The sequence below is a fragment of the Lonchura striata genome, chromosome 1, assembly GCF_046129695.1.
Source record: "Lonchura striata isolate bLonStr1 chromosome 1, bLonStr1.mat, whole genome shotgun sequence".
NCBI lineage: Eukaryota > Metazoa > Chordata > Aves > Passeriformes > Estrildidae > Lonchura > Lonchura striata.
Window position 1 is genome coordinate 88969583 of NC_134603.1, and position 22448 is coordinate 88992030.

General features: G+C 45.1%; 3 protein-coding genes across 4 annotated transcripts in view; 2 read left to right on the forward strand and 1 right to left on the reverse strand.

The window, feature by feature from the left end:
- Positions 1 to 350: 350 nt before the first annotated feature.
- On the forward strand, positions 351 to 9379 carry SIRT5 (sirtuin 5). Of its 2 annotated transcripts, none has more exons than XM_021553353.2 (9): positions 351 to 522; positions 756 to 888; positions 2946 to 3079; positions 4552 to 4777; positions 6175 to 6262; positions 6646 to 6699; positions 7528 to 7651; positions 8730 to 8845; positions 9168 to 9379. In XM_021553353.2, exons 2-9 carry the CDS (start codon positions 780 to 782, stop codon positions 9241 to 9243), a joined length of 927 nt encoding a protein of 308 aa, XP_021409028.1. In that variant the 5' UTR covers positions 351 to 522; positions 756 to 779; the 3' UTR covers positions 9244 to 9379. The 2 variants fall into 2 exon arrangements, with proteins under 2 accessions (XP_021409028.1, XP_077641760.1); XM_077785634.1 differs by having other exon boundaries at positions 363 to 434.
- Positions 9380 to 9480: 101 nt separating this feature from the next.
- Positions 9481 to 13681, forward strand: NOL7 (nucleolar protein 7). Its single transcript, XM_021553300.3, has 8 exons — positions 9481 to 9663; positions 10116 to 10176; positions 10264 to 10346; positions 10531 to 10562; positions 11471 to 11558; positions 12168 to 12289; positions 12370 to 12447; positions 13224 to 13681. Exons 1-8 carry the CDS (start codon positions 9491 to 9493, stop codon positions 13295 to 13297), a joined length of 711 nt encoding a protein of 236 aa, XP_021408975.2. The 5' UTR covers positions 9481 to 9490; the 3' UTR covers positions 13298 to 13681.
- Positions 13682 to 13990: 309 nt separating this feature from the next.
- RANBP9 (RAN binding protein 9) overlaps positions 13991 to 22448 on the reverse strand; it is a 38424-nt gene continuing 29966 nt past the window's right edge. Inside the window, exons 9-14 of the mRNA XM_021553482.3 lie at positions 21895 to 22085; positions 20100 to 20247; positions 18289 to 18410; positions 16070 to 16221; positions 15290 to 15401; positions 13991 to 14930 (exon numbers count right to left, since the gene is read on the reverse strand). Of these exons, the coding sequence (XP_021409157.1) occupies positions 14800 to 14930; positions 15290 to 15401; positions 16070 to 16221; positions 18289 to 18410; positions 20100 to 20247; positions 21895 to 22085 (856 nt within the window). The 3' untranslated portion in view covers positions 13991 to 14799. The remainder of the gene's footprint in view (positions 14931 to 15289; positions 15402 to 16069; positions 16222 to 18288; positions 18411 to 20099; positions 20248 to 21894; positions 22086 to 22448) is intronic.

The window sequence follows — 22448 nt, forward strand, 5'->3', positions numbered from 1 at the left end:
AGTCCCGCCTCCCCTCACGGAGGTCCCGCTTTCCCCTCACGGCGGCCCCGCCTCCCCTCACAGCGGTCCCGCTTTCCCCTCACGGCGGCCCCGCCTCCCCTCACAGCGGCCCCGCCTCCCCTCACGGCGGTCTCGCTTTCCCCTCACGGCGGCCCCGCCTCCCCTCACGGCAATCCCGCCTCCCCGCACGGAGGTCCCGCCTCCCGCACGGCAGTCCCGCCTCCCCGCACGGAGGTCCCGCTTTCCCCTCACGGCGGCCCCGCCTCCCCTCACGGCAGTCCCGCCTCCTCTCACGGCGGTCCCGCTTTCCCCTCACGGCAGTCCCGCCTCCCCGCACGGAGGTCCCGCCTCCCGCACGGCGGCCCCGCCCGCCCTTGCTGCCCCTTCGCCCTTCTGCGGGCCGGCAGCGGCACGTAGGCTCGCCGCCCCCGCGGGTCCGTCCCTCGCCTTTCCCCTTTCTCTTACCATGCCGGCGGGTCCTGGGAGCCGCCTCGGGTTAGCAGCGCAGCTCGGGAGCGTGGCGTAAGTTGAACGTCGGCCGAAAGCCCCGCTGTGGAGCGGGGCTGATGTGCCCCGTTCTGAGCAAAAGCGGTGACCCCGGCCCCAGGGTCCGGGCTGGGGGATGGCTCCGTGTTCTGCAGGTGCAGGAGGAATTCCGTGTTCGCAGCTGGTTCTCCAAGGAGAGCCCCTCACGGGGAGCTGGCAGAAATGCGCACCCTGCCTGGGCCGCTGACGTTTGATTTATTTCTCCCCAGGTGAAACACTTCCGAGGGATCCCGATGTGTCTGTTCCAGTCTGCCGCTAGAAGGCTGGTTCCCCAAGTGCGTTGTGGACTTAAGGCCTCGTCTTCAAAGAAGTTTGGCTTGGAAATGGCCCGTCCTAGTTCAAGTAAGGCGTGTATTTGTTTGCTTTAGCACCCCGGACAGCTTTTTAAGGTGGATTTGAAGTGCTAGAAGGTGTTGTGTGCTAGGTGAAATCCATGGCTTAATTAAAAATGTTTAAAACAGTTGAGGTTGCTTTATTTGTCTCCCAGACTAGTAAAATTACCTTTCTACGACTGTATTCTGTATAGTTCCATAAACTGTTACAGTCATCATGGTTACAACATAAACACCTTTTTAATGTTTATAATTTATGCACATAAGTATGCAGTGGTTAATTGCATTTCCCTTTCATAATGCTAATGAGTAATAAAACTAATTCCTCATTTCTTTGTACAAGAATGGGCCTTGAGTATTTGTGACAGTTCAGGAGCTGGGTAACCCCAGGAGCCCTGTTCAGACTGGGAGTTAAGGCTGACCTCTTTTCACCTGTTTGGGGGTGTTTTGGTTTTGTTTTTCAATTTGACAATGTGCCTTAACTTGAAAACTGCACACAGGTACAACAGCTACTCCCTAATGTCAGGTGGTCAAGGCAAACTTGCTTTTTCTGCTGCCTTGAGCATCAGGATTTGGCTGCTGCCAGACACCTGTCTGGGAGGGCTTTTGGCCTGAGCTTTACACATCAAGGGCTTGTGAGGTTTGGTTTGCAGCAGCAGGTGGGGCATCAGAATAGGAGTGTTCTCTGCCCAGTCCAGGGGCTCTGTACTGTGGGTCTTTGGGACCTCTCCAATGGCTCTTTCTCCCTACAGGAACTTACCTGTCTTTGGGTGGGCTTTTGTGTGTATAGGGGGCAGGGGGTAGTTTTGATTTCTATCTGAAAGACCACCTAGTAAATTGTGAGGATTAGGGTTGTGGCGAGCAGCTCAAAGCTGGAGGCTGCCCACTCATGGGACACCATAGGGAATCCATACTGAGGTCACTGTTGTTAAACACCTTCATTAATGATCTGGACAATAGATTGGAGTGTATCCTGGGCAAGTTTCCACATAATATGAAGCTGGGAGGAGTGGCTGGTACTCGGAGGGTCCTGCCCCTGGGAAGAAATAGACCCAGGACAGGCTTGGGTGACCAGCTGGGCAGGAATGTCCCTGGGGATCTGGTGGGCACCACGTTGGCCTTAAGCCAGTGATGAGCCCTTGTGGCAATGATGGCTCCAGGGCAATGCATAAAAACACTCCATGGTGTTTGTCTGCTGTGAGGTGGCCAAACAATGGATTGAATTGTGCAGGAAGGTTATGGAGTCTCTGTCCGTGTCCATACCAAAAGCCACCCCACAGAACACTGTCCAGAGCAGTCTGCTCTGGCTGACCCTGCTTAAGGAGAGGGGGTTGAACAAGACAATCTCCAGAGGTCCATTCCCACCTCAGCCATTTATTTTGTGATTCTAACCTGTGTTGCTTTAAAATTCATATCTGAGGTAAACTGCAAAATATATTTTTCTTGTCTGTCTGCAGCTAACCTGTTCCTCTTTAATTTTGTCTTGACTCGCATAAAAAGGCAAAGGAAATTTTCAATCTTTTTCCCAAACTACCATGCAGGGGAAAGTGGTGGGAATAACACATTAAAAAATATAAAATACAGTTGCAAATCTAGAAAACAGAAAAAATGCCTCAAAAGAAAGCACATTTTCCCAAATTACCTTAATTTTGAAGGTGATACTTCATGGAGAAAAAAAACAAACAAAAACAACAACAAAACAAATGTATTTTTTTTTATCTCAAGATTTTAGTAACAATTGGGAAGCAAACTCTTCCTGGGTGGTGGTGCCAACAGTTGTTATTGGGGTAGCATCTAATGTGGGGTTTTAATTAAAGACTCTGCCTTTCCAGTATTGACTATAATAATGTTTAGCACATCCTGCCCTACTGAGCCTGCTCAGACACATATTTTGAGAATCTCCAGAAACTGCCCTTTAAATTACAACATAGAGAAGTTCAGGAACCAACTGTTATTCCAAAATTAAAGTCATGGGAGGTGTGTATGGAAGTGTGAGTGTGGCCTCTTAGGTGAGAGTGTGAGCGCCTGAACAGCTCCTTGTTTTCTCGTTTCCCTGCCCTGGCACAGACATGGCTGATTTCCGAGAGGTGTTTGCCAAAGCCAAGCACATCGCCATCATCACCGGAGCCGGGGTCAGTGCCGAGAGCGGTGTCCCCACCTTCAGAGGGGCTGGAGGCTTCTGGAGAAAGTGGCAAGCCCAGGTAGGTACTGGTGGCCCATGCCTCTAGGGCCACCTCTGTGTCCGTCACACAGGTGAGCATGGAGGGTCAGGAACAGGTGGAGGAAGAGGGTGGATATTGTCCCATCCAGTGCAGCAAGGACAGAGCTCTCCCTACAGCTGCCCCTGCAGCTCTTCTCTGTGCTCTTGGGGATCTGCTTCTGTCCTTCAGTTTATCAGCTGCTTGGGAAAAACAACATTCTAGCAGGCAGCTCTGGGTCTTTAAACCATCCTTGTTTTCCTGCAGTTCAGCTTTTTGCTCATCTTTTGACACCCTCACTGTTTTCCTACTGTGTGGGGCCTTTCCTGTTTTAAACTCTTTAGCATTTAAAACAAACCAAAATACCAAAGGAAGAACTGACAAAAGAGACTGGCTGTTTTCTTTTAATTTTGGTGTCTCAGAACACCCTTTAAAAATGCTTTAGGACTTGCTTTATTTTAGGGCAGGTTCTTTAATTCTCCCACAGGCTGTCTCTCTTGCTGTCATGATCTTGCCAGCACTGAGAGCCACAGGGGTGGGAGAGGAGGTGGGAGCAGGCACTGGGACTACAGCTGAAGGCACCAACAATGTGAGCTCTGTGGGGGCTTCATGACTCTCATCCTGCTGGTGCTGCAGGTGTTTCAGCAGCTGTTCTGCTGTCACTACCTGCTACCCCAAATGCTGCAATCACACCTGCTTTCTTTGTGGTTTTTAATTACAGCATTCCTGAAAGATCCTGATGTAGCTAAAAAAGTGTCAGAGACATTAATTTTTGAAACTGGTTTGAATCTAAAGATGAGTTTTTTGCTTTCAAGTGATCATCAATTCAAATAAAGCATGTGTGTGTTTAAATGTTTGGTCCTGCTGCATCAGAAACGTGCATTTAGTTTCTGTGTCAGCAGAATTGTGCACTGAGTTACTGGACTGAGCTGCACCTCGTTTTTGAGAAAGAGAAGGCAAAATTAAAGTTAGTGTGAAAAGCAGGTTCAATTTTACCTGCATACAGAATACAAGATGTTAGACTTTGGTTTTGACAATGGATATAATTTGGCTTGTGTTAACACTTAAATTAAAGCAGAAAAGAAATTCCTAGCAAAGGAAATATATTCACATGATGCTGTGTTTTGTGGCTGCTGTGGAAAAGAGAGTTGTGGGTGTGCATTGGAGTATCTCATCTTGCTTTGTGCTAAGCTCCTAATAGTTTGGTAGGTCAGCACAGAGTATGGTTGGAGTGTAGTGTAAACCCACATACCACACTATTTCTGTAAGTTATTTGCTCTTTTGGTCTGACACTTTAACGTGTCACCCTTGTAAGGGCTGTGGACAATATTCTTATCAACTGCACGTGGTTATAGGTAATCTGCTTTTGATGACCTTGTGATGCAGGCAGCAGTATAAATGGCAGAAATCCAGCAGGCTTCAGCTGGGGAAGGGATTCTTCTTTCGTTGTAGGACGACTGTTATGTCTTTTGCAGGAGCTGGCTACTCCAGGGGCTTTTGCACGAAACCCTTCCCGTGTGTGGGAATTCTACCACTACCGGCGGGAAGTGATGCTGAGCAAACATCCCAATCCAGCCCACATTGCCATTGCAGAGTGTGAGAAGCGTCTCAGCAAGCAAGGAAGGAGTGTTGTGGTCATCACTCAGAACATTGATGAGCTGCACAGGAAGGCAGGCACCAAGCAGCTCTTAGAAATCCACGGTAAGAGTTGGGTCACGTCTGCCATAGGCCAGGAAACCTGGGGTGGGGAGTGGGAAGAAGGGAAAGGGAGATAAATACAAAGAGAAAAGAATTTTGTCTTATAATTACAATAACTTGCATAAAGTTATTTGCAATAACACCCTGTTCTCTTCTAGAAGTTGTTTCAGGTACTTCATATCTTCTCTTTGTTCCTTACCTTTAGGATCACAGAATCTCATCTTTCTGTTTTTAATGTATTCTGACAGTACACAGGAACTGGTTCTCCCTTTTTGCTTGCAGTTTTCCACCGATCTGCTTGAATGCATGTGGCTGTCACACCTGGGTGATTTCACTTAGAAAAGGGGAAAAAAATCCCCAGTAATTCCACTGTGTGGTAGTGGTGGTGTCAGACTGCCACCAACAAAGGGTGTATTGGAAGCCTGGCTTCATCAGCCCTGGTGCTTCTCCTCTGTCCTGCTCTGTCCTGTCCTCACTTGTGCAGTCCTTGGCTACAGGAGGACAAAGGGACTGGAAACAATTGAGATTCCCTTACCTTTCTTTCCTGCAGCCAATGGCCCTCCCCTTCTCTTCCCTGTAGTCAGTGGCATTCCTTACTCCCACAAAGTGCCAGAAGAGCACATGCAGATGCAGCACCTGGGCATCAGTGGGGGTTTGGGATCTGAGGAGATGTACAGGTATGGAGAGAAAGAGGGTCTGGAAGCTCTTCTCCATCCTTGGAGGTGACTCCACTCATTTCTCCACTCCTCAGGCCCTGCCACAGGGTGGAAGTCTCCCAGGACAAAGATCCATCCTGGTCCTCCAGCACTATGATGCTTTTTAACTCGAGTATCACTAAAGGTGTAAATGGAGTTTCCCACCACCACTTCCATGCTTTGGGCACAGGAATCCTGAAACCTGCACAAGCTGTTTTGCAGTTGTGGACCAAATGATGAAGCCTTGGCAACAGTTTAATTTTGGTTATTTGCATTCCTTACAAAATGGACACAATTTTTAGCTCTTGGCTATATTGCCTATCTTGATGGCACGTTAGTAATGCTACAAAAGTTTTGGGAGAGGAGTTTCGCATCAAACAAAAAAGGTGTTGACCAGCGTATTTTGTTTTAAGAAATTGTTTCTGATGTAAGAGGAAAACCAATAAACAGAAATCATCCCCCTCAGTGATATTTTAAATTATGATTTTCCTGCAAAATATGTTACGGGACTGTGTATTACTCATGTCCTGAGGCAGAACAAGGTGACATAGTGGAACTTTGCTGTTGCATTCCTTTTTTAAGTTACCCACAAGGTGCAGCCTTCAAGGTTTGTAAATAAAAGCTGCCCAGGATAAACACAACCACTTGCCTGCACAGCCACACCTCAGAGCTTCATCCCTGATGTTTCCTCTTTGTGTGTTACAGGTAGTTTATTTAAAACTCGGTGCACCAGCTGTGGAAACGTGGCTGCGAATTACAAGAGCCCAATCTGCCCCGCATTGGCTGGGAAGGGGTAATCCATTCTTTCTTTTGCCATTAAAAAAGGAAGTGAGCAGGGAGATGGGCCAGGCATATACACAAAGAATTTTTAGGATTTTTTTTCCTTTTACATTTTACCAGACCATTAGATAGTTACATAAATAATTGTTGTGCCTTTGGCAGTCTTGGCCAGCTTATTACAGTTGCTCAGCTCCAGGATAATTCTGGACAAATTCCTGCTTGCCTTGTGTATGGTATTTTAGGATTGTAGTAGGTGTTAAAGTTGGCTGAAGTTGCAGATTCTTTGGAGGGTGTGCTTTAGAGATTATGAAGGCTTTTAGAGAATGTTAAATTTTTTATTAATACGTAAAATACCTTTTGTACAGCTGGACATGTCCTTGCATTTTGTAACTACAGGGCTCCAGATCCTGACACAGAAGATGCTGCAATTCCAGTTGAAGACCTTCCTCAGTATGTATGGACCACTTTGTTGGGCTGTTACCTCTTCATGCTTTGTGCATCTCAAAGCTTCATGTTACTATTCACGTTGTTTTGGAAGGACATTCCACAAAGGAGACAAAAAACTCTGGAACTCTGTCCCAGGAAACTGAGTCTAAAGTTACTGGGGCATCAGACAAGGACCGTGTAGAAGTTACCACGGTGCTAAAGGCATCGCATGTTTGTGTACTTGTGCACCAAGATGAAACATGCCCAAATTCCTGGGGTTTGTAAGTGAAGTAGTAGGAGAATTGCAGCAAGAGAATGAGTGCTACAGCATAAATGTTTTGTTACTTTGCAGGTGCCACCCACTGTTAGTCTGGGATACTGTGCTGGGCTCCCCTCACAGCCACAATGCTTTTTTACGCTGCCTGAAGCTTTGCCTTAGCTAGTTGCAGATGGAAAAAAACACATTTTTTATCCAATTTCTAAGGAAAAAGAGGCTAACGTGATGCTTCTGTCTTTTGGTTCATTTTCTCCTTAAAACCCTGTCAACCAGTTTGTTAAAGGGGGCCAAGTGTTAACTTTCATGCATTTTAGGAGCTGAGTAAGGGGAAGACACAATTAAGTATCTGCACTGAACACCTGTTTAGCAACCCCTTCCTTGGGATCATGCAGCACATGTGTACTTCCAGCACATGTGTAGCATGGAATGAGCTGTCTTCTGTCCAGCACATGGTAGAGGAGGGTGCAGGGAGGGCTGTGAAGGAGGATGATGGCAGGTAGGACCTGCCCAGGCGAGAATGAGAACTGCTTTGGCGCTCTGCAGCCTGACGCTGTCCCGTTGTGGTGTCTGAGCAGGTGTGAAGAGGATGGCTGCAATGGGCTCCTGCGGCCCCACGTTGTGTGGTTTGGTGAAGCCCTGGATCCCGGTGTGCTCACGGAGGTGGAGAAGGAGCTGGATATTTGTGACCTCTGCTTGGTCGTGAGTGGCTCTTTCCTTACCTGTCCTCTGAACCGGCAGGGAGACCACGCTAAGGACGTGGCAACTCCTGGGTAAAGCAGACGCAGCTGTGCTTCCCTGAGGGAACTAAAAGCCCCAAAATGACTCTCTGGTGTCCAGTGCAAAACATTAAAAGACCTTTCAGCTTGAAAATGTACACAGACTACTCAGAAGTCAAGAGGTACACAGGGGTTAGACATTAGACAATGTTGTTTGGCTGTTGAATTTCACTCCCCCTCTGCTCTGCCCTGGTGAGATCCCACCTGGAATACTGTGGACAGTCCTGGAATACTGTGGACAGTTCCCCAGCATAAGGACTTGGAACTGTTAGAGCAGATCCAGAGGAGAGCCACAAAGTTGACAAGGGTACTGGAGTAGGTTGCCCAGAGAAGCTGTGGGTGCCCCATCCCTGGAAGTGTTCAAGGCCAGGTTGGATGGAGCTCTAAGCAACCTGGGCTAGTGGAAAGTGTCCCTGCCCATGGCAGATGAGTTGGAACAAGAGGATCCTTAAGGTCTTTTCCAATCCAAGCCATTCTATCGTTCTAATTTCTCAAAAGTAAAAAATACAATTACTTTGATGCTCAGTTTGAAAAAGAAGTTAAAATGTGCTGCTTTTTTGCAGGGTGGTTTACATTCTGTGTAGGTTCCAGATCCCTAACCAAAACACTTGCTTAGACTGTTGTCTTCCATTTACAGGATGATCTCAAGTAACAGAAGGAACATTTTGTTGGGTTTTTATTTTTCCTTGAAGACAGTGTGCCATTTTGTTTCTGGGATTTTTTTTTTTCCATCTACAGTTACAAATGGGTTTCTTTGGGCTGCATCAAGAGAATCAATTTCTGATTGCTATGCTAAGTTAAATAGCTACATCTGCAGTGACACTCATCAGATACTGATTTGGTTTCATTTCTGTAGGGATCTCCCAGGCTTCAGTATTGTATTCACTGTGTATTCAGGGCACTTGGAGTTGTGAGAAGGGCCCTCACCCCGGGGCTGGGTTGCTTTGTTCTGTGTGAGTGCTGTCCTGCTGCGCCTGTGACTTGTGTCCCGTTGCCCGCAGGTCGGGACCTCGTCCGTGGTGTATCCTGCGGCCATGTTCGCCCCGCAGGTCTCGGCCAGAGGAGTCCCAGTCGCGGAGTTCAACACGGAACCCACTCCTGCCACCAACAGGTTCAGGTAACGCTGCTCAGGCCACAGCCTTCAGTCCCGCCTTTCTGCCCTGCTTTGGTCCAGTCAAGTAGTTACCCCCCCCAGCGGTTACGAAATAGTAAGTTTCTGTTAATAAGGAAGAAAAGAGGATTCTTCTTCCATGGTGGAATTGTCACTGAAGACACGAACCGTATTGTTTAAAGGGCGAGGTTGAAGTCTGTCCCTACGCCCCACAAGGCCTAGACCCCTCTCCCAACCTCCTCCTCCTCTTTCCTCCCTCTCTCCCGTCTCTCTGCCAGACTCGCCAGGTAAAGCAGAGGGATGCCCTAAACCTGCCGCTTCCTTCCAGGTTCCACTTCCCGGGCCCCTGCGGGACCACGCTGCCGCCGGCGCTGGCGCGACACGAGACGGAGATCATCTCCTGAGCCCTGGGATCACCTCCTGAGCCCTGGATCACCTCCTGAGCCCTGGGATCACCTCCGGGGCGGCCTGGGCCGGCGGGGCGCAGGGCGGGGCGCAGGGCCGGAGCCGGGCAATAAAGGCGCGGCGGGGCCACCCGGGTGTGCTGTGTCTGTGCCGCATCCCGCGGGGCGGGGCGGGAGGCAGGACGCGCGTCTCGGTTCCCCGGCGGAAGGCGGGAGCGGTTCCGGGGCGGGCGGCGCGGCGGCGGCCATGGTGCGCCGGCGGAGAGCGAAGGCGGCGGCCGCGGGCCAGCGCAGGGCTCCCGCCGCGCTCCCCAGCCCGGCCTCCTCCTCGGAGGACGAGGCCCCGGAGGAGGTGCCCTTCGGCGTGGCCAGAGAGGCGGCCGCGGCCGAGCGGAAGCTCGTGGGGGAGGCGGCCCGGAGGTGCGGACACGCCGGGGCCTCCTGCTCCTGAACGGCGGCTTTCACACCAGCGCTTCCCTCCTCTTCCCCCCTTCGCTTAGCCCCACTCATCTCCCCTTTCACTCTTCTTACCGCCCCTTTAACTCCTCGCTTACATCTCTAAACTCCCCTCCATCTCTCTTACCCTCCTAGTTACCTTTTTATTCCCGTTCACGCTTCTTGCCCCCTCTTATCCTCCCCTTTTCCCTGCTTATTTCCCCTTGTTAGCCTCCTTTTTTCCCCCTTGTTTCCCTTCTTACCTCACCACTCTTCTTATGCCTTCTCCGCCCCTTCTCCCTCCTTATCCCGCCCGTAACTCCTTCCCCTCCTCACTGCCTCTGCCCCTCCAAGCCCTGGTTCACCCCCTTTACCCCCGCCCGTAATCTCCCCTGTTTCCCCATGGAATGCTGACGGTGGCTCCCGCCTCCCCGCAGGCACCGGGAGCTGCTGAAGGAGAAGCGGCGGCGGCACCAGGAGCTGTTCGCGGAGCAGAAGGTACCGCGCTCCCTCGCCGGGCTCCGGCCGGCCCCGGGGGGTGTGCCGGCCGTGTCCGAGCCCGCCTGACTCCCCTGTCCCCCACAGAAGCACAGGCTGCTGCCCGAGGCCGTGCTGCAGGAGCTGCAGGAACTGCAAGAGCTACAGGAGCTGCAGGATGTGTCCACACGGTGAGGGGACCAGGGGAAGCGGGGGTGGGTGTTAGGATCCCCCTCTCCGTATCTCCCACCCATGGGGCAGCCCCTTCTGGTCCTGGCTTGGGAGGCTGGACTGGAAATGGGGGTTTTGTGGCTTTGAGCGAAGGCGGGGAGTGTGAATTGATGAGTAACCCGTTGCCTTCCCTTTGCTCCCCAGGCCCGCTGAGCAGGCTGCGGCAGATGACCCAGGTACGTTACAGCTCCCTTTGCTAATGAGGCACATCTTACACTTCAGGAGCTCATTCCTGTCCCGGAGCTCTGGTGAAGAGAGCTTCTCGAGGTCTTAAACATGAATGCACAGGACAGATTGTCTTTTCCCGAGGAAAAGAAATATCTGAGGAAAAATACAAAGATTCAATCTAATTCTTAAACCTTTTACAGAAGTCACTTACTGTGCAGTAACTTCAGTTAAATAACCTGAAGTGTTTAAGGAAATCACAGGCAGGTGTTACATCAGAAGAAGCAAGGATTCCCAAAGGTGGATTAATATTTTGCCTTTTTTTTAAGTAATAAAAGCTATTCCTGGGTAGCATTGTTAACTTTCCTCTATACTTTACATATCAAACTAAAGTTTAATAGCATACTTAGAATACTAAGTAACTTTTTTCAAACTCAGAATTACAAAATCAAGAGTCTAGAGTGTGTGCTGGTTTTGCTTCATCTATACTTCAAAGTACTTCAGAAAAAATACTTTGTTAAAACAGTTCTCTCATCCAAACCTCATAAGTTGCTGTATGGTGTAACTGCTACTTTTTCTTGCTTTTATTTAAAAAGGATCTGTTGTGTTGACATAACAAAGAGATGGGCTGAGAATGAAGCAAGACTAAAGCCAGAGCTGGATTTCCCTTTATGGGTTACCCATAGCTGCTATGTTGCATTGATTTTTTTGTCCAGTGATGAATCCCATTTTGTTGATGCCAAGGAAAGCTGGCTAGCAGTACTTTGTTCCACTGAGCGTATTTCTTTCCCTCCCTCTTACAGCTGTTCTTCCTGGCACTTCTGAAAAATGCTGCTTGATTTAAGTCCTGTTCCTGTTTCACTGACTGGTTTTGATTGATTGGTAACATTTGGGAAATTTTGTTTGCAAATTACTCTAGGTGAAGAACTTGAAGCTGGGGCTGTACAGCTGGAGCAAGGCCAGGCCAAAGTGCAGAAGAAGAAAGGCAAGAGGAGCAAGGGTGCCAGGTAGGAGGAGATGATTTTGCCTGGTGTGGGAAGGGGCATCACAGCAGCTGTTCTGTCACTGCATGGCTGTACCCTCTTCTGCACTTCATGTTCCTCTGTCCTTCATCTGACTGAATGTGTATTTATGTGCAAAAAGCACCTTTAATTATCTGGTTTAGCATACATACACGTATATATATGGTATAAATAATTTTTACATGTATGTAACTGCTGTGAGGTAGCTGGGCAGTTGTAAGCACAGCAGTAGACATTGTGTTGTGTGCTGCTACAGGTGGGGTGGTTGAGCACCAAATTCCTGCATTTCAGTCTATTTTTCTCTCTCCTCTTTATTTCTTTGTCACGGATGGCCCTAGAGAGTACTTGCTCTAGCTTCTGGTCGGATGAGCTCAGGGCACCCAAGGAAACTACTCAGGGCACACAAAGGCATATGACAACAGCTTGAGAGTATTGGTCCAGCTTTTTATTTTTTTAATACTGCCACAAAGCTCATCTGAGTATCAGAAACCATCACTGGCTGCTGCTGTGCTCAAGTAGCAAAGCTTGACAGTAGTGTCTGTTGTTCTGGATCCTGTAACCAGGCTACAGGGATTTGCATCTCTCTTTGACTAGGACAAAAGACAACTACGTGGCTGTGTGCTTGAAAGACCACAGTGTAACAGGCCTCCACCAGCAGCTAGCCAAAGACTTCCTAAATGCTCAGCTCTATGGGCCACACACCAACCGGGTACAGGGTAAGCGCTGCTGCTTGGGTGGGTCTGGATGCAGCCTTGTCTGGCTTGAACTTGGTTATTAACACCTGTCTCCATTTCAGCAAATGAATTTTTTTCCCTTGCCAACAAGAGAGCCTCAGTCAAAAAAGCTGCAGTTCAGTTTGTGGACAAGTCTTGGGGTGAGTATAGAAAGTCAGAGTAGGTACTATTTTCTGCATATGTGGCTAATAGTACACTTAAATAAAATCAGAGTTTCCATGCTAGAACATCCTGGCTTGTGATCCTCTTAACTCCAAGCACCTGGAGAGTAAGGGAAGGGCAGCAGAGCACTGCAGCCTCAGTGGGTGTCATGAGCACAACCCCAGGGATGGTGTATGAGATGCAAGTTGAAAAAAAAAAAATACCTCATTTTTTGTATGTTAAGAGACAGCTCTTGTCCTAGAGCAAGGGCTGCTCAGTGAAGTAAGTACTTCAGTAGCTGTTGTTTCAGCCTCCAGTCCCTGAGCTGTTGGAAGGCATTTCAAATACATCTCAGACTTAAAAACAGGGATGCCAAGATCCCAGAACTTCTGTATGAGTACAGGGAAATAGCATTCATTCCCCCTCATTTCCATAATGTATGGGGACAGTTGCACACCCACACAGTCTGTGAGGCTCAGGAACACCAGAAGGAAAAGTTATTGATCCTTAGCAAGCAGGGCCTGCTTTCCATCTGTGCTCCATCACTGAAAGCACCACTGTACACCCTCACACCCCCCTAAGGAGGCTGGTGCAAACTGGTACTCCTGGCCAGTGGAACGCACCTGGGGCACGTAAAATACCTTAGGAAATTTATCAGTGTTTGAGGAGGCTGTTTTGTTCTGTTTTGCTGCTGCAACAGCTAAGGGATTGCTGGTTCTCGAGCACATAGGCTAAGAAAAATGGTAACAGCTTTTTTTTTTTTTTTTTTTTTAAGGGCAAGATAAAAAGGAAAAAGCAGCAAGGTTTAAGAAACGTTGGCTGGCATCACAGATTAAAAATGGACTATGACAGCTTTTTCAGAAGATGCTGCTAAGGACTTTCAGTGGCAGTTCTCTCAACCCAACAGAGGTGTTTTTCCCCATTCACCATCACTTTGCTTTCAGCTGCAGCCAGCAGAAGGCACCAAGCTGTGCCTGATCAACTTCCCTGTTCTCTCCCTTTCAGAAGTTCTTGGGGAAGCCACAGAGCAGCCAGGCCAGTGTTGTAGAACAGCTGCTGCTAGTTCCAGGCTTGCTGAGCTGCCTCCGTGAGGCAATGCCTTTGCAGAGAATAAAGTGAGCAGTGTTGTACCTACTATTGTGGATGCTGCATTCCTTATACCAGGCAGTTATTCCTGCTGCTTCAGTGACTTGTGTCTGTAACAGCAGAATCATTAAATTGGCTCCCACAGCAGGACACGTCTCTCCAGCCTCATGATTACTTTCCCAGCAGTAAGGGATTTTCCCCATCTGCAGGAGTCCTGAGTAAGCTTCCTGAACCGTTAGCTAAACTCACTGTGTGGCAAGAACATGGCAAAGCCTTTCACTTGGACCAGCCCAGCTTCCATGGGGAAGTGGCAGCCCCAGCTCAAGGGGTGAGCCACTCTCCTCACAGGTCTCAAGAACCACTGTTCTAGGATGGAGCCCTAGAACAAGACAATGTAGCATACACGTATGTCCATGCTACTGTGGATGTAGACGTAAGTTTTTAATGGCTGGTTAATTATGATATCACTACATTTTATTGCAATATAGTACTATTTAAGCACTTTTAAAAATGCAAGGTGTACAAAGATTAAATTAAGACTGTAAATTGACTAAATATTTGGTTTTTATATAAATAGGTCATAACCACAACTGTGTTGACATGTAATACTGTTATAATACAACAGTTAAACTGGTGAGCCTACACAACAGAAGCTGTCTGTAGTTAAACAAGGAAACAAAGTTGAAAAGACCATGTTAAAACAAAAAACTACTAAGATCAACAGGTTGGGATTGTAAGTAGCAACAAACATATTCACTCAGCTCCTGAGTAATTCAAGTTTTACAGTACACATTAAAAAATATCATTTCTTCCCATCAACACTATATCCAAACCATTTGCATTTTGCAAATTACACTGATTGAACTATGTAACAATGGGGGTGGAGGTTGGCAAGTCATCCTGCTTGACGTTTACATCACCCACATGCTAATACATCCATGTTTTCTATTCTTCCGTCCCACCACAAGGTAGCAGGATTTTTGGTTTGTTTTGGACAATCGTTCAAAGGATTGGTACTTGTCAATTTGGATGTCTGACGATACCAGTAATATTTTCAACTCTTAGTTGACTAAGAGGTTTAAAAGATGGAAATCTCCTAACACTAAGTTAGAAATCATTTGCATCATGCTGTAAACTAGGAAGCAACATAAAGCGACAGACTTGTCCTTAGTACATAATTAAAATTCCAAATTCCAGTCAGCAGAGCTGGTCTACTTTCCATGTTGAATATGCCACAACACCTTTCAGACCTTCAAAATGCATAGCTAGTGTAGGTAATCTTCCACTGTGGCAAACGCGCAGGATCCAATTCCTGACCGGGCCATCAATCCTAGACACTGTGACGCCTGTCCCATGGCGAGGGCAAGCGGGGGTTGCTTTGGCAGATTGTGAGTCTCTGAAAAAGAATCACATTGGTAGTTACAATACCTGAATCATTTCATAAAAATACACTGAAAACTTGAAATTTAAACTACTTAAATCATTCATTTGCGAGTTTGCTCTTTGAGCAAGACATCTTACAAAGCAGGAGCAATGAAGTGACCTTGCACAGCATCATTATTGAACAGGTGATTTTACTCTGAACTATAACAGCAGACAAGTACCTGTTATTTTACATACCCTCCAAAACTATCCCTCTCTTTCCAGAAGAGTGTATCAAACACTGCTATCATTACAATGGAGCAGCAGGGCCACCTGTGTGGGACACAGGCGAGCCACCCTGAGTCCCTTGGGCAGCCAGCAGGCCACACTTACCTAGTATTGCACTATTCAGCACGGAGCACACTGGTTCTCTTTGTATGGGGTCAAGCTGATTTCCAACAGGGCTGCTCCAAGGATCAGAATATGCAAGCAAACTGAATGCATCCTGTGGGAAGGTGACTTTTATTACATCTACAGCTACAAGCTACTAGTGAAAAGAAGGGGTATTTTGTTCAAGTAATTTGATTCAGAATCACAAAGGTCACTGTCAGTGTCCATCAGTACAAAAAGAGAAAAAGAAATTGTGACAGAACTTGTTCCATTTAGTGTTTTTTCCCAAGTGCAAGGCAAAAGGTAGCATTATTTTACTAAGCGATGGGGTAAGACAAAACAGACTGAAAACTGCATGCAGTCTTTGGCAGGAGAATTCTTTTCCAGAGCAGTCAAATCAAGGCAAACTAATCCACATGCAGAGTACTACTGACAGCACATTTTGGGCATCTCTACCGATTTCCTTGCGGTTCATTTATCACTGACAGAAGATCAAAAAGACAAAACCAGAAATTCAAGAGGCCAAGTTAGATGGTCACAAATGAGAGAAAGAAAAGTGCTAAATTAATTTCTGTGTTTGACTGTAAAAGCACAAAAGTATCTTTCCTGAGCATGTGCTACACAGACAGAAGACAGTGCTATACCAAGCTGACCAGAGCATCTGCTCTGATACACGTGTAAAATGGCAGAAGTTAAAGCAGAACAGTATTCCAGCACAACATGCTGTGGGAAGTTCCTACTGGGCAGAACAGTTATTCACCTTTACATGAAGATTAAGCATACCTTGAGCATTTTCTTATTCACTGTGTTTTTGCCACATTCTCTTCTTAGCTGCTCGCTCATTGCTTGCAATTCTCTTCCAAAATGGATCATCCTTTCAATGGCTGCTTGGCTGCCACCACATAGCTGGCGTCTTAACTGACTTGAATCTACTTCTAAAGAAACGGTATCGTCATCATCACCACTGACAGAGCCCAGAGTAACAACCTATGGATCTACAGACTCTGCACTGATTCACTCAAACACAGCTGCCTGCCCAGAGAGAGCAGGTCAGCCACAGACCTGGCCCCACGTGCTCCAGTACCACACACTGGGGAACTGCTCTTAGGAACATGTGAGAGACCTGGTTAACTATGGCCAAGGCTGTCACAGCCTGTGTTTATTCACAAGGGGCAATTTTAAACTAATTCGAAACCAAGCCAGATTTTACCCTAACATTTTAAGGGAGTTTAAAAAACAACAATGAAAGCCCACAGAGTTCTAACTTTCTTCATTTTTGGCATTGCATTTCTACAGATGCACAAAATTTGGAACTGACAGAGGGTAAAAATATGCCGAAGTTCCTCAATAACCATGATGGAGTCTGCTGCATCATTTACACTGCTCCTACTCCTCGCAGAACACATTATCTTAATCCTTTGGTTATCTCAGGCTTCTTTTGTAATCAAGCAGGACACTACAACTGATTTCTTTACTGTTTCCTACAATATTCCCAGTACTAGTGATTTTAAAAGATATTGATACAGCTTATGAATAGTAAACCAACACTTGGCTTCTTTGAAAAATTTGCTTTTCTAAAATTTACACCTAAAGCACTGCATAAAGAAAAAGGCATCTATCCATTCCTTGTCTTTTTTCATCAATGGAATCAAGTTTTAAAATGAGCATTTTGATAGACTCTTCAGTTACAAATCCACTCTTTTTTCTGACTTTAACACTGCTATTAAGTGATGTATTTTTGGCTACTATTTCAAAAAAGGATTTTTAACTGGCCACTTTTTTTTTTTTCCTTAGATGTAAATGTATTACCTACTTAACCTTACATACACAGCACTAAGGAGAATAGATAAATATTTCAGAAAGTGAAAAACCACCAGACTCAACCTGGGGGCAAGGTGGGGGGGGGCTAAACAGTGTAGGTGAAGCACCCACCAATCTTCAAGTAGTGGCATTTGTCCCTAGCTCAGGCTAATCTGAGATGACTTTCCAAAGGCAGGAGACAACTACATTACAAAAAGCACAACTCTGTGCCCTCTGCAGCTGCTGCATGTCTGTCACAGCAAGTCTCTGCAGGAAAGCCTGCAAGGGAGCAAGGACCTGTTTTGGGTTTTCTGTCACAGATATAAAGTCTTGTTAGTATCCAGTTTCAGAGCATAATGCAGGGAAAATGGCCTAGCAACTTGCATTCCTCCTTACAGGGCTGTTACAGAACATTTGCTGTTCCACTGCATTTCCCAGCAAAGCTGCAGGATCAGCAGCAGCAGCACATGCCCCGGAACTGGGAAGTGCTCACAGACCTGTGCACGTGCTGCTGCATTCTGAAGGTCTCCAGTTTCACATTTCATTTAAACTACATATTAACTGACATCTGCTTAAATCCATTGTTTGAGTACCAATTCTGCAGCTGCACAAAGGGCAAGCAGAGGGGATTTAAATACTCATTTGTCACCAACATCAACAGGCATGACAAGCGTACAAAGCAAATGAAGTAAAACAAAGTTAATTTTTAGCTCATAACTATATAAATTGGTATATTTTTGGTGGAACACATGGGGAAAAAGTTCATTTTTCATTTTTATATTTCCCTAATAAAGCTCTTGAGCATTAAATATTAGGACTGTGCAATTCAATATAAAAGATTTAGAATTTCTACACTTACTGTGGAGGACAAAGATGCCATGAGAACCATGAACGGAAAGAGGAAAAATAATTTCCCAACTCAAACACAGGGTGCTACACAACTGGGTGTTTTTTCTCAAAGGTACTTCCTTAGAAATTAATGCTAATTTCAGTAGCCATGAGTCACCCATTTCCCCTGTTCTCACACTGATATTGGACCACCCAAATCAGTGGTTTTAAAATTTACATCAACAGCAAAACAAACAATCAAAAAATTAAGATTTGAGCTAGTAACCCTATTTTTCAACTTGGGAAGCATTGCAAGTAAAAACATAACCTTGTTGCCATCACTTAATAAAAATGTAAGAAATATCACTGCAGACCCATTTCTGTGTCACATTCTTCCATTTCGTGATCATGTTTAGAACTACCATTTAGGAAGCCATTGGATGAAGTCTCAGCAACCCCATTGGAGTAGTGATCTGTTTCCATGTCTACATCATTGCTGAAAAGAGAGTAGTAAATACAAGTTTTACTCATATCTAAGTACTTAGGTTATCTTTACAACTTCATCACACTACTTCCTCATCTTAGCTACTGAAAAGCTGCTGTTAAATATTACCAAGCTAGACCACAGTTTCTTTGATAGCAACTGGTGATACCAGAGCACCATGGAAAGTTTTAAGGTTGTCTCAGCATTAGTTTTCAGTAAAATACTATTTTCAGATGCTGAAAAATTAAACACGCCCCCCATTATTCAGGAGTAAGGAACATAACACTTTCTAAATACAGACCAAAAAGTTCTTACCTTGTTCATGTAACTGCATGTACACAGAGCTGAAGAAAATACATTGAGAAAATATACTATTCCCACTTTTTAATATAGTTAATATTTATACATAAAAGATACAGTTAAGTCAATATATATCCTACATGCAAAATACCATATTTAGGTAACAAATTATTTTGAAAAAATGCCTTTTCTCTTATTTACTGTATGGAATGACAGAGGAAAAACAAAAAAAGAAAACCCCAAAGCAAATGCTGAGTAAAGCAGAACACTGAAGAGACACTCAGTGGCAAATGTAAAGCATTCAGCTCCTCACAACCCTTTGCTTACAGCAATTCACAGAAGTGCTTTTAGAAAATGCCAGCATGGCTTTGGGGACTGAGCTTTGCTGACAACTGCATCCTGACCTGCTCTATTCCATCACAGAGAATAGCAACCTCTGTCAAGACCAAATAGATTCAATTTGGAAGTTTAATATCTTGCTTCTAAGCAACCAAAAATACTCAGCTTCCCTTGAGGAAGGAAACCAAAAGGCCTCTCTGACTGGGCAAGAACACAGCCAAGGAACTGTCTTCCTCTGTGAAAAATCTCCAAGTTGCCTGGACATTGCCAGACATTTTGGCAGAGGCAACTGCTGATGCAAACAGAAATTGTGGAAAGTTAAAAAGTAAATTGTAACTCTTACCTTTTTACCCCAATTATCACTATTCAGCTAAAATACTTTTGGTCATCACCACCACATCATCACATCCTATGTGGTAGTTTTGGGAATTCACTTTGCACAATGCAGCTGAGTGCTGTTGCATTTCACATCAAATTAGGTACTGCTGCATGCATGCAACCCAGAGCTTACTATGTACTGGTTATGAATAACCATATTAACCCTGGTTAACAGATTTATTTTCACTCTCTGAACTGAATGTGTTTGCACTTGTGACAGTGACTGGAGTAGGCAAATAATCCTGGTGTATACACTGAAAGGGAATCCACACTTCATAGTATCTCAACTGTGTTTACTTTGCAGATACTGCCACAAATGGAGAGTATCTGAAAACTTTTTATTACTTGTGTGCAACACACTTAAATCACTTGTCTGTGGCTTCAATTAAAAACTCAAGTGCCCAAGAGCTAATTAACCTTCACTATGGAACTTCAAAACTGACCATAGCTGTAAGCAAGGTAATTAATTTTTGTCCACTGCATTTCTTTAACCCAACAGGATAAAAAGGTCTATTGAGCTTGAACTGTCAAATAACCAGAGTTATCACAAGCTGCCACTCCTTGCACTAAGTTTCAACTGTCCTTGGGAAAAAAAAAAAGTAATATCAAAACTTACTGATGCCATGCAAACACATGGAGAACACAAACCTTAATGTGATTAAAAAGGATTTAAAGTTTATTTACCTGGAGTAGCTGTTAACCTGCTGCGATCTGGATACATTTATGTTGTTGAGCTCTGGTACATTCAAGCTGGTGGTCATGTGTTTACTGTGACAGTAAGACTGATGCACTTTATTTGATATTACTCCATTACTGCAACTACTTTCAAACCCTGCAAGAGGTTTTAACAGCTGTAGTCAGAAAGTGGTACTTACAGATAAGTTTGTAGAAAAAATGAAATAAGTGTAGCATTTACTAACCAGGAACAAGTATGCTAAACTTGCCACACAAACTCAAGTACTTCACCTCCATGTTTCAGGTATTTGAACCCTTGAGGCTTCTAGAGTGCAAAGTTAAGCATTATTTAACAAGTATGAACAGAGACACGAGAAGTTTCTCCAGTTGTACTAATATACTGGTAAAACAGAAAATTGCACTAATGAAGTTTTTTAGAAAATATTTTCTAGGCCACTGTAATCATTATGAATGAAAGCAAACATTTTAAATTTCTGGTCACATAATTATTTTGATAAATGTGCAGTAGAATTCAGTGCTGAATACTTCGCATGTTGCTATACTTACATACAACCTCCCTCCTTCACCATGTAATTATTTTAATTGTTAATATTGTGCTTTGCTAAAAAAAATTACATCATGCCGTGAAATTATGATGCCTAGCTAAAATCTCTTCTGACCCTTCTAAAATATAATAGGAAAACTACCATTTGAAGCAAACATGTAATTGCCAATTCCATCAAACCAAGAGCTCCCAAGTATGTTCTAAAATAGCAATAGGTCAAAGGAAGGGCTTATTATAAAGAAAACAGCTGCTGCCATTTACAAAATCTCAAACATCAATTCTAGTAATACATTAATCAACCTGCCTCTATTCTCAAATTTCAAAAATTACAGGTACTTTCTGTACTACATCCCAACAACCACCTGAAGGACAACTGGAAAATCTGAGTGGCTCTCCACGGACATGTTATGGCACTCTCTTGACACAGAGGAAAGAAAAGCAAAGCTACTGACCCCTTCCAAAGGCAGCAGTTACTCTGAAGGCCAACCTACACTGACTTTCCACTCCACTCCAGAGACAAAAAAAAAATAAAGTGCCCCCAGTCAGCCCCAGTTTGGATTTGGAAATTAAACAGAAGGGCAAGCTGATGGTCTCTGCTACCTTAAGAGTCTTAGTCTTCAATGATGCCATGGTCAGGTACCACTTCAACATGCTCAGCTTCCACTCAGCAGGGGTGCTTTGGAAGGCATGGGGCACATAAGCTTGGGGCAGCTCTGAACATTCATGACTTCCCACTGAAGATTTCCCACTACTTCAATGCTCTAAGAAATGTTTCAACTGTGCAGACTGAAATGTGGCTGCCAGCAGCATGTCTTTTACTCAGCCATACCACCCGGCTTCTGGTGTTTCCTGCTCAACCACAGCTATTCTGACTTCTCCATCAACACCACAGGAAATGGATCATATACACACTTACTGGATTTAAACCATCTTGCCCAAGCCATAAATTATCATCAAAAGGACAAGTGAAATATATGTCAGAACCTTCCACCTCCCAGAGGGAAGCACTTCTTAGAAATTGGTGGCAACCTACTTTGCAAGAAGTAAAGCCAAGAGCACATGCAAAAATTACATGATGAAACTTTTGTTTTTCCCGGTGACTGGAAATCCTGCATTTTAATCACTAACATTTTACTGTTATGCACAGCATTCAGCATAAAATCTTAAGCTTAAAAAAAAAAAATTTCCATGTGGTGTGGTACATCCAAATCTGTGTGGTCTATCCTCTATGTGACTTACCAGTGAAGTGTGTGCTGCTCCCTTTGCCTGTTGCCAAATTGTGAATATTCATTCCATGGCTGGGACTCATGCTGGGACTACTGAATGACCGTGGGCTAACAGGGTAACTGTCTTGAGATTTTGGACTGTGGCCTCCCAAACACCGCACTTCACTGTCTGTACCATTCACCATCTCTATGAACTGACGCACCCTAAACAAAAGGCAAAAAGTTAAGCTAATTTACATTTACACATTTCAAATTACCAACAATAGCAATGATTTTATTTTAGTGTTAAATATAGAACAAGTCTGACTCAACAAAATACTGCATGTCAGTAACCCAATCATCAATAAGCTCTGAAGCGTTCCACCAAAAATACAAATTACAAATTTGTGAGGGAACAGAACAGGAATATTATCCTTGGAGGACAGCCTTTGTCACTAAGTCCTCAAAGTCTAGAGATTTAAACTATATTTTCTTGTTCTAACTGTTTTCTTTTATTGGCAGGGGCAAGGTTATTTCTTGAGAAAGAAATGTCATTATGTTGTCATGTCTGTTATTTCTCTCAAAGTA

What these genes read in the sequence shown, in the direction of transcription:
- SIRT5 (XM_021553353.2), top strand. Translation starts at nt 780, where the DNA reads ATGTGTCTGTTCCAGTCTGCCGCTAGAAGGCTGGTTCCCCAAGTGCGT. An exon ending in GGAGAAAGTGGCAAGCCCAG is followed by an intron (nt 3,080 to 4,551) that starts GTAGGTACTGGT and finishes TGTCTTTTGCAG; the next exon opens with GAGCTGGCTACTCCAGGGGC. An exon ending in CCCGCATTGGCTGGGAAGGG is followed by an intron (nt 6,263 to 6,645) that starts GTAATCCATTCT and finishes TTGTAACTACAG; the next exon opens with GGCTCCAGATCCTGACACAG.
- NOL7 (XM_021553300.3), top strand. Translation starts at nt 9,491, where the DNA reads ATGGTGCGCCGGCGGAGAGCGAAGGCGGCGGCCGCGGGCCAGCGCAGG. An exon ending in GTGGGGGAGGCGGCCCGGAG is followed by an intron (nt 9,664 to 10,115) that starts GTGCGGACACGC and finishes GCCTCCCCGCAG; the next exon opens with GCACCGGGAGCTGCTGAAGG. An exon ending in AAGAGGAGCAAGGGTGCCAG is followed by an intron (nt 11,559 to 12,167) that starts GTAGGAGGAGAT and finishes CTCTTTGACTAG; the next exon opens with GACAAAAGACAACTACGTGG.